This window comes from Balaenoptera physalus (genome assembly GCF_965194825.1).
Source record: "Balaenoptera physalus genome assembly, chromosome: 10".
Taxonomy (NCBI): Eukaryota; Metazoa; Chordata; class Mammalia; order Artiodactyla; family Balaenopteridae; genus Balaenoptera; species Balaenoptera physalus.
In genome coordinates, this window is record NC_138889.1 from 33,903,801 (window position 1) to 33,914,472 (window position 10,672).

The 10,672-nt window shown below is 35.9% G+C and overlaps 1 protein-coding gene across 12 annotated transcripts in view; it reads right to left on the minus strand.

Moving 5' to 3' along the window:
• The window catches only part of YAP1 (Yes1 associated transcriptional regulator), a 108,729-nt gene that overhangs the window by 58,915 nt on the left and 39,142 nt on the right, over positions 1-10,672 (minus strand). For all 12 annotated transcript variants that reach the window (XM_082409979.1, XM_082409970.1, XM_082409969.1 and 9 more), the window contains exon 3: positions 78-193. In XM_082409979.1, the coding sequence (XP_082266105.1) occupies positions 78-193 (116 nt within the window). The remainder of the gene's footprint in view (positions 1-77; positions 194-10,672) is intronic.

Consider the following 10,672-nt stretch of genomic DNA (forward strand, 5'->3'; position numbering starts at 1 on the left):
AACTACTGTTTTCCACAGAAAGTTTTACCAGTGCACAAGCATGACTTGGTGTGCTCTAATTACAGCATTTCACTCACCTGAGGCCGAATTCATCATGTTCTGCTGCACTGGTGGAGTTGTAGGGGATGTAACGTTCATCTGGGAGAGCATGGCCTTCCTGGGGTCCTGCCACGTTGTTGTTTGATCTATGTGACTGAGACAAAACATCCACTGCATTAGATAACAAACACGAGGCCCTAAAAACAACCACCTCACTTATCAAAATAGGGTAGCTCTATGAAGTAGTAGGCAAAAGATTCTAAATTAGCTCTGTAAAAGTATACAGTCTTGTCACCTCACTGCTCTCACCCTTCCTCTGCAACCTTTTTTCATCCTTATATCACTGAACTTTCCCCTCTTAGATCTTGCAAGTGCAAAATTTGAAAAAGTTATGTCTGGAGTTTTAAGTGAAGGGAAATCATTTTCACCTAGCAGACAATTATTATCTGCTTCTAATTTAAAGATAAAATGTGATTTATAAATTAATCGTCTATAACAGTAGTCATATGAGCAAAACCCAAGATTCATAAGGGAATCACCCACTTTTTTCCTCCTAGAGCTATAAATGCCAATTAACATATAATTTTAAGACCTAAAACCCTTTACACTGAACAAATAAAACATGAAAAGATGAAGTCTTATTATAGTACATACTCCAAAGCCAAAACAGAATTACAAACTTTAAGTTTTGATTGTTTCCTGTGACTGTTGAAGGCCTTTGTTATTTGCTAAACAAAACATTTAAACATTTTCTACATACTGTTAACGTACTGCAAAATATCTTACACATATGCATATAGATGTCTTCATCTAAAACTGGGCATGAAAACAGCTAAAAATTATATGAAATATGAGACTACAAGGCATCTTGCACAGTATTTGGCATATGAGCATTCAAAAAATATAGTTTTCTTCTTCCAGCAAAGAGTAATTGTTTCGCTGAAACAAAAACTAAAAATATTATACCCATGAAACCACTTGAAAATTTATCTTGAAGAAATAGCCAGGGAAGTACTCAAAGATTTATGCAAAGTTCTCTTCTGTATAATTAATAAAAGCAAAAATCTAAAAGCAGATAACATCTAACGAGAGGGACTAATTAAATCTTGTTACATATAACGTACTATATTGCAGCTATTGAAAATATTTTAGAATAATATTTAATAGCATAGAAAATATTCATAATACAGCTTTTTAAAGTAGATTGTAAAACAACTGAGGCTAATTGTTTAAACGTGTGTGTACCGAAAACATATGGGAAGGATAGACATCAAAATGTTTTAAGTGTTTAGATGGCAAAATTACAGAACTGTTAAATAACAGGAAAACCTAGAAAGACAATCATGAACTTATTATCTTTGAAATGGGGGAGGGAGGGCATTAGAAATAAGTTATTAAAAAAAAAAGCCTCAAATCATTTTCTCTATGGCTGTTTAAATTTCAAATCTGATTTCTCTCTTCCTGAATCATCCCATGATAAATACCCATGTAAATAGTAAAGGAAATGACATCCTGTTGTTAATTTTCCTGAAATGGAACCAGAATGCTCTCTCATCAATAATGTTATCAAAAAATAATAATAATAATAATAATGTTATCATATCAATAACACAGTAAAAAAAGGATCTTAGACTCTGGCTAGAATGGACCTTAAATATTATCTACTGGAGATGGGAGAATTCTTTTTCCTAAGCAAGCAGAAAGAAGATGAAAACAGGGGGGTAAAAAATGTGGAAGATTTGTACACTTGGGAATGACAATGGTACTACCTGACAATTGAAGACTATTACAGACCAACTAAAAATGCTAAGAGAGAATATTTATTTAGTAGAGTATATAGTCTCTCAAATATCACCTTATCAGCACTTCTTTACCAGTCATATATGTTTTTTAGCAGTTGCACTAGCACTGCTCAGGTCTAGACAATACAGGCAAAACCTTGTTCAAGTCTGGCTATGTAAACACCTCATTCAAGAAGATCACATCCTTACCAAGCGCAGTTAAGAGTTTATTCCTTTTCCATCCTCCATGTGAGCCACTGAACAAATTAAACCATAAAATGTTTCCTAGATATTCAGTGCTTCTCATGCTTACAGATATAAAGCAATACACATGATAATTAATACAGTCATACTGAAGGAAAGAAACTTGAAACCTGTAAGACAACCAAAATTTAGAGAAATGTTTCTGTTTCTCACTGCCTGTTATAATGTTAAGAAACCAGGAAAAATGTCCAGTGATTCATTATTACTGGCTCTTAAATATGAATGAAATTGTGTGCCACCTGCCTGCTCCTTGTCGCCAGTACTTCTTAAAGTCTGTTACCTTTGTGAGGGGTAAAAGAGAAGAGAGAAGCAAGTTCTGGATTCTGACTGTTGAAGGTTTTCTAAATATCTAACAGTTAGGCTTCTCTGAAAACTCACCAATTATGTAAATCATATTAATCCATTTATAACTAGACTGCAGTCCACTTGAGGGTTTAGGAAGACCCTATTCTGATGACTAAATGACCATATTCTGATAACAAGCACATGAATCTTCCCAAATAGCAGAGCCAATACGTCGTAAGTCTGTTCTTAAGGCTTCTTTCTCCTTTAAATAAACTAGGGTTTTGAATATAATGCAGAGAATGTATAGTTTTACTGCTCTCAAAAAAGTGATTATTTTGCTGAAATACTACTAAGTGTACAAATGCTAAAATTTCTCCTCCTGAAAAGGCTTCTGTTGAACCTCAGTAAGTTAGTTTAGAGCCCTATAAAGCTATCCTATGTTACTTCAGCTAATGTTCCACTTACTCAAAAAAGATCTACATTTTTTTAAGGAATAAATATGCCATTATCTAAATTGTCCCAACTATAAAAGCATGCAACCATTTAGATGCTAAAGGGAATGTGAAATAAAATTAACTTCAGAGTTTTTGTCTTCACTTATTCTATAAGATTAAATCATGAATACTGTTTTATCCTAAAAAGTCAATTTGTAGAAGTATACCCAAAAATATCCAGTCTTCCTTTTTATCATAAGAATAAAAATCTTTATAAAAACATTTCATATGACAAAGAACTATTTTTGCTTAGACCAAATAGTTTGCTAGGCCTACTCTTCCCCCAGATATTTGCACGGGACTTTCCCTCATCTCCTGGTCTTTGCTCAAATGTCTTGCTCTTAGTGAGGCCTTCTGTGGCCATGTCATCTAAAATCCACCCTATTTAAACTTCTACTCCCTCTTCTTTGCTTTATTTTTGTTTGATAATCCTTTATCATTATCTGACACATAATTTACTTATTTTGTTTATTTCCTCAAGCTAACAAGCTCCAGGGAAAAAGGGACTTTTATCCATTTTATTAACTACTGTATCTTCAATGATTAATAAAGTGCTTGATAAATATTTGTCAATGAATTAATGAAAAGAAAGCTTCTTTCTTTTTGCCCTAAGAACATCAAACTTTCTCCCAAAGTCCTTGTTGCCTTACTGACTTTATCAATACCCACCTTCTTTTCCAAAAATGTAATTGCAGGTAAGGATTATAGACCCACTAGAAATAGTAATAAGGAGATTATTGGTGACACTGGCAAGAGCAGCTTCAGTGGCATGATGGGGGTACAGTGCATAGGAGGTAAGAAAACAGACAAATTTAGTTGTGTACAAAACCACAAATGGATGGATATGAATTTTTGTTTTTTTCAGGAGGAAGAAACTCAAGTGTTTAAATGTGAATGAAAACAGAGTAGCTGAAGATGTGTTAAAGGATCAATGAAGAGTTACAGTCATCCATTAGAGAGTGGGAAGGAACAGAATGTAGACACTGCTTCCACTGTAAGGTGAGGAAGAAAGGATAGGGTAGAAGCAAATAATTTCACTGTTTGGTCAAAGTTGATCGCATTCTGGTGTGAGGACTTCTACTCTCTTATCGAGAGACATAGCATTAAGAGGATTAAGGAGGCTGGCATTATTGGTACGTCCACTATGCAAAACTGAGGGACTTGCACAAGGTCACACACCCAGTACACAACAAGACTACATCTGGTACCCAGGAATTCTGAAAACAATTTCTGTACTAGACATACACATGAAAAGGACAATATTCAAAAATGTAAATTCTTTGTAATATACATTGAATAACAAATACATTGCATAAATACTAAAGAGGGAGTATAATAAAAAGGCATGGTATTGAAGATTCAATAAAAGAATTTACAAAATATTACAAAACAGAGTTTCTATTACTACTAGAGTATAAGCTTCTTGAAGAAGGTATACCTGGGAGAGTGCCTGGTATATAGTAGGGCTCAATAAATAGTAACCGAAATGAATATTAAAGCAGTGTGCATTATTTAAGAATGCAGGTGATTAAGAGTTCACATAAATGCTAACCTGAGAACGGGCTGAAAAGAATTTTCACTTAAACTACAGATTCTAAAAGGTCAAATTATAAATACCAGAATCAAAATATACAAACCAAGGAGATAAAATTAAGCAAAACTCATAAAACAGTATTTTCAGAGTTAAAAATATGAGTGGTTATATATAACATAGAAAATAATTTAAAATTTAGTTTATCTTGTTCCTAAGAATAGTCTAGCTGCTGAACTTACTACAGGAAAATAGTACGTGTGAAATTCTCCAGCCCCTTCAAGATATGTAAATAAATTATTCTTTCCTATTACTTTGGAAAAGAAAAGGTAATTGGATTTATGACCAAGATAAACCCTATGATCTTACTCTGGAGCAGCTAAGACTGGGAAACAATGAACCTTTCAAAGTTTAGACTGATGAAACATAAGCAGCTGTACTTTGACCAAGGTCCATGTCCAGCAGCAGTCTCTCCTGCGTATACAGAGTCACCTCTCCTGTTGGCTTTTGTCTTTTACTTTATACTGCAGAATTTGGCCTTACATATTGGATGACTTAGCAGAATCCATGTAGAACCAAAAAAGGGGCAGAAATCCAAAGTGAATCATTAGTAAACTGACTTTTTGCATAATCCCACAAAAGTTAATTGAGGCTACAGTATACAGAAATATTTGAAGCGCTTTATATCCTCCTGTGAGATGTGAACCTTATGAAACTCAAACGTGGGCAGGGAATATAAGGAATTCTGATCTTATAAAGAATAACAATATTACTGTCACATCTTCAAATTACGGGGAAAACCATAAGATCATGAAATGCTACCTGAAGAAGCTACAATGGGGAGACCCAAAGATCTCATCTCCCCAGGACCAGTGTTCAACAGGAAGATGATACCATGCCATTGTTTCATGAGTCTCTCACAAAGGTTGAACAAAATAATCACTTACTACAATTTATTTTTATTTTTTTTATTTTTTATTTTTTTAAAATTTTTATTTATTTTTGGCTGTGTTGGGTCTTCGTTTCTGTGTGAGGGCTTTCTCTAGTTGCGGCAAGCGGGGGCCACTCTTCATCACGGTGCACAGGCCTCTCACTATCGCGGCCTCTCTTTTTGCGGAGCACAGGCTCCAGACGCGCAGGCTCAGTAGTTGTGGCTCACAGGCCTAGTTGCTCCGCGGCATGTGGGATCTTCCCAGACCAGGGCTCGAACCCGTGTCCCCTGCATTGGCAGGCAGATTCTCAACCACTGCGCCACCAGGGAAGCCCTATTTTTATTTTTTAAAAATTTATTTATTTATTTTTGGCCACACTGGGTCTTCATTGCTGCGTGTGGGCTTTCTCTAGTTGCGGCGAACGGGGGCTACTCTTCGTTGCAGTGAGCAGGCTTCTCATTGCGGTGGCTTCTCTTGTTACGGAGCACGGGCTCTAGGCGCGCCGGCTTCAGTAGTCGTGGCACGCGGGCTCAGTAGTTGTGGCTCGCGGGCTCTAGAGAGCAGGCTCAGTAGTTGTGGCGCACGGGCTTAGTTGCTCTGTGGCATGTGGGATCTTCCCCGACCAGGGCATGAACCTGTGTCCCCTTCATTGGCAGGCGGACTCTTAACCACTGTGCCACCAGGGAAGTCCCTTCCTACAATTTATTAAGATTAAGTGATATGCCCAAGGGCAGCCGAATAGTATGCAGCAGAAATGGGATTTAAACTCAGGAATGAGAATTGATACAAAAATCTGCATTCTTTCTACTATATCAGACTTCCTCTTATGCTGTGAGAGTATTTTGGATGTTGTTTAGATTTCTTAAGACTAACCTCTACATCACTACTTACCCGCCTCTAATCCCTACAACAATTAAGTACAAGGAGACAAAAATCTCCTCTGCAACAACACTCCGTAGACCAAACACCCAGTCACACATAGCCAGGATTAAAATATATGTTTTTTACCTTCTGGCTCAGTGTTCTTTTCACTTTACCTTATTGGTCTCTAAAGAGGAAAAGATTTTCTAAAATGATAATCTGCCATTAGCAGAATAAAATTTTTTCAGGGAATGTAATTCAAAAAGAGAATCAGAATCCTTTTAAATGCTTCCTTGTTTAATTCGCCAACTATTAAGACTATTCCAAGACTAGCAAATGAGCTCTACCATCAGAACAGAAAGTTGTCTTTATTATAAAAATGCACAATCATTAGAGATGTTAATGATCGGTTACCTGATGGCACTGGTAAAGAGACAAATTGGTTATGGGGGTGTTATGCCTACCATTTCTACTCATTTAAATTGGTGGACTGCAGCTCTGAAGTTACACTGGTTTTTCTCCTTCCTACTTCGTTTCTTACTTTAGAAACAAGATTCTTGGCACCGGTATAAATTAATATACAGATATGATAATCTGCAAGTTGCTTCCCTATCTAGGCATTGTCTTCTTGTTATAATGTAGTGTCTAATCTCCTAAGAAAGTAATTCCTCAGAATCTACTAAAAGTAACTCTCCCTACTATTTACTTCAACAGATATTGTCACAATGGCACATAAACGTTTTAACAAAGCAGTGAACCCACTTTGGAAGTGGGTCATGGAGAGATGGCTTAGACAATGTATTACTTAAAAAAAAAATCCTTTATGCAAATCAAGTGTTATCAACACTATAATCAACAGCTATATAAGCTTAATATGAATATCTGATTCTTTTGAAATATCTGCTACATTTCTTGAGACTACTGTTCTTCCTCAGGTAATCTTTTCCCCAACTGGCCCATAAAACACCTAATTTCTACCTAACCTTTTCAAGACCCAGATCCCTCCTTTCAGAAGTCTGTGGAATAGTAAGAAAGCAGACATGGATTCAAATCCCAGTCTCAAATTTGCCAACGATAAACTGCGTTGTACAGGCAGGTCATTTAAACAAACGGTTTTATCTTCGTTAAGACTGATTTATTTACTTACTTGCCAGGGTTTTGAGAATTCAATTCAATAGCATACATAAAAGCAACTAGTACTGTGGCTCCCAGTACACAAAAGGCTCTCAAATATTTCTCCGGACTTCATTCCTGTGCTAGTCCAATAGTATTTAAAATAGGAAAAACTTCATGGTAGACAGGTTAAGTCAAGAAAATGTTTAAGAACGAGATGACTTCAGTTAAGTGAGAATGACAGGTCCGGGGCTTTAAGAGCTCTGAAAAAGAGCCTGGTTTCCCCTGATAGATGATGAAGAGATACAGTAGACACTATAGGTTTCAGGGTAGGAAACAATGTTTCTGGACCATTAGTTCAACTTGCACAAGGCCATCAGTTTAGAATAAGAAGGAACCATGCAAGTACGACCATACTGGCTCCTAGGAAAAGAGCAGCAAAATAATTTGGGAGTAAAAGAATAATCTCATTCATATAACCAAATGTCTTAAAATATTCATTGTGAAAAATCACTCCATACAAATTTTTTTTTTTTACTTAAGCCATAAAATGGTCAACTCTACCCATCTAAACCAAGGCAAAGAAAAAGCTACACTTCTTATGAACCAGGCAACAAAGCACATCCCAACAAATGCTAAGGTGCTCTTCAAATTCTTTGTTGTATGTTTCATCTATCAAATACTAAATCCATAACCCTTACTTAAGGGACACAGAGCAACATAATGGGAAATGAGTTTTATAGTGATAGAAAACTACTGATGACTTTATCCTCAAAATTTAGGATAACCTTATGCTACTCATTAGTGAAAGTATTAGAGAATTAAGGTAATGTAGTTTTAGTAAAATAATTTTAGTGATTAACATTGATACTGACAAAGTTTACACACCTCAAGGAATGGATAACTAACAATTCCCTTACATCCCTGCTCCTTAAGAGTGTGGACCTTGAGGACTTCCCTGGCAGTCTGGTGGTTAAGAATCCGTGCTTCCACAGCAGGGGGCACAGGTTCCATCTCTGGTCAGGGAACTAAGATCCCGCATGCTGCACGGTGCGGCCAAGAAAAAAAAAAAAGAGTGTGGGCCTTGAGCCAGCAGAATTGACAAAACCTGTGAGGAAGCCTGTTAAAAATGCAGACCCTCAGGCTCCACCCAACACACTGATTAAGAATCTGTAGCTGAACAAGATCCATAGGAGATCTGTATGCACATTAAAAGTTTGAGAAACACTGCCTTAGACACTACTTGATCACCTATGCTGTGCTTTAAGTATGACTAATGCCTGGAGGGTAAATATTTTGTGTATATGAAGAACTACATGGTGTAGATATTAAAGCAAAACAAATAACCTGTGGTAAAAGTTCAAAGTTTAATTTGCATCATTACTGCAGATGGGTACGCTGAAATCTACTAGCCACTGATTGTACCACTGTAAGTGTACCTATTTACATCACAAGGAAACAGCATTCTCACTGTGTTACATCATGGGCTACACTGGTGATAGTTCTCTCTACTCTTTCATGCCTACTCTGAATTTAAAACAAAACAAAAAGCACTGCAGCTTTTCAAAAACTGATTTGGTATTGTACTGATAATTTTTATTTAGAGCAACAGTTCTCAATTTAGAAATTGGGGGAAGGGCATTTTTCGTTATCACAGTCTTACAAACATACAATGAGGAGAGGGTACTGGATGCTAGATTTCCTGCAATGCAGTAGATGGTCTTTCACAACTTTGAACGTCATGCCACACATTCTAAAAAGCCAAATTTTACACAGAACTCCATTTTATACATAGACAAAGTATGTTTTGCACAATTTTAGTTATATACCAAATTTTTCTGGAAGGCAATCAATTACACTTAGTTTTGTTTGGAAATCTTTTAACAGTATATCCTTTTTGGATAACCACATTATCACAGCAATGCCCTCTTGGTATTTTAGTTATCAACTCAACACACTTGATCTTTATTCAAAACTGTCATGTTCATGGTAATTTTAGGTACAGATGCAGGCACTTGACTACTTTATTATAGCTTCAAATATAGAATACCCAAGCATTTATAAATTAATATACATGTTATTTTTATCATAAATTACTTTATTTCTCCTCCATGCGCATAATTCTGATATAATGTTGACTTTTAAAAATTATGTATGTAGTTAAATTGTTACATAGGAATTTCATTTTAGGATAATACTTTCCCAAATAGTTATTACTAAAAGAGGCTGATGGGACTGACAGGGGTAAGAGCCACTGCATTAAGAGACCATAAACTATCAATATAAATAGAGAGCATTTTTATATCATAAGTCTAAGATGTCTTTCCCATCAGATCATGAATTTCTGGAGGGTAAACGATCTCATCCTCCCTTTCTACATTTCATACAGGAACACAGTGCTTTGCATAAATGCTCAATAACCCGTCTGATGAATTGAAAGCTTATTCTACTGGGTTATTCTTTAACCACCAAGGAATACTGTGACCTAAATCCTAAATGGAGTCAATATGTATGGTTTATTCCCTTTTCATAATCCACTTCTGAAAATGTTTTTCTTCTAAACTGTAAAACCTACTTTTCACAAAATCCCAACAGTGTAGTCCTAAATTGTTTGTACTTCACAGGTACCTAACAAATTGGTTCTTTCCAACTCTGCCAAGATTCTGTGACATCAGATGGCATAAATTGGTCATAAGAATTTAACAACATAATTTACAAACTAAACCAAAAGAAACTTTAAAAAATTACATCTGACAAATGTTTAATCCTTAACACACCTTTCATACCTTGTGTTGCAATAGGGGAAAACCAAAATAAAAAAATTTTTTTTTTGGCAATAGTGACTTGCTTAGATAGATCCTTTGACAAAATGCATCTTTGTGAACTTATCTTTTGTTGCTTGGGCCTGTAATTGTGGGAACTGTGGGAATTGTGAGAAGTTCCTAATTCTTCCCAATAAAGGTAAACAAAGATGAAATGATAGAAGTGTGCCCTGCTTTTATGCTTACAGACAACTGGGCAACCAAATCACCACCATTCCTCAAGAAGGTGAGAAAATTTGTACTGAAGTATATGTAAGACCACAAAACCTAAGTATCTAATGAGAAGCCAAGTGACCAAACTAAAGAATTCTTTTTATCAAGCAAAGCTGACTTTTAGGAAACAACAAAAAATAAGAATAAAACTGGATAACCAGGAATAACACAAAATAGATGTGAAAAATGTTTTCATTTAAAAACTTCTGTTACTGCTGTCATGCCCTCTAAATACTATGATGGCAGGACTGGTTCTAAAATTTAGAAGCATGGGCAGTCAGCCCAGATTTATTGCTCACTTATCAAGCCCATGTTTGTTGTGCAAGTGTTATTTATA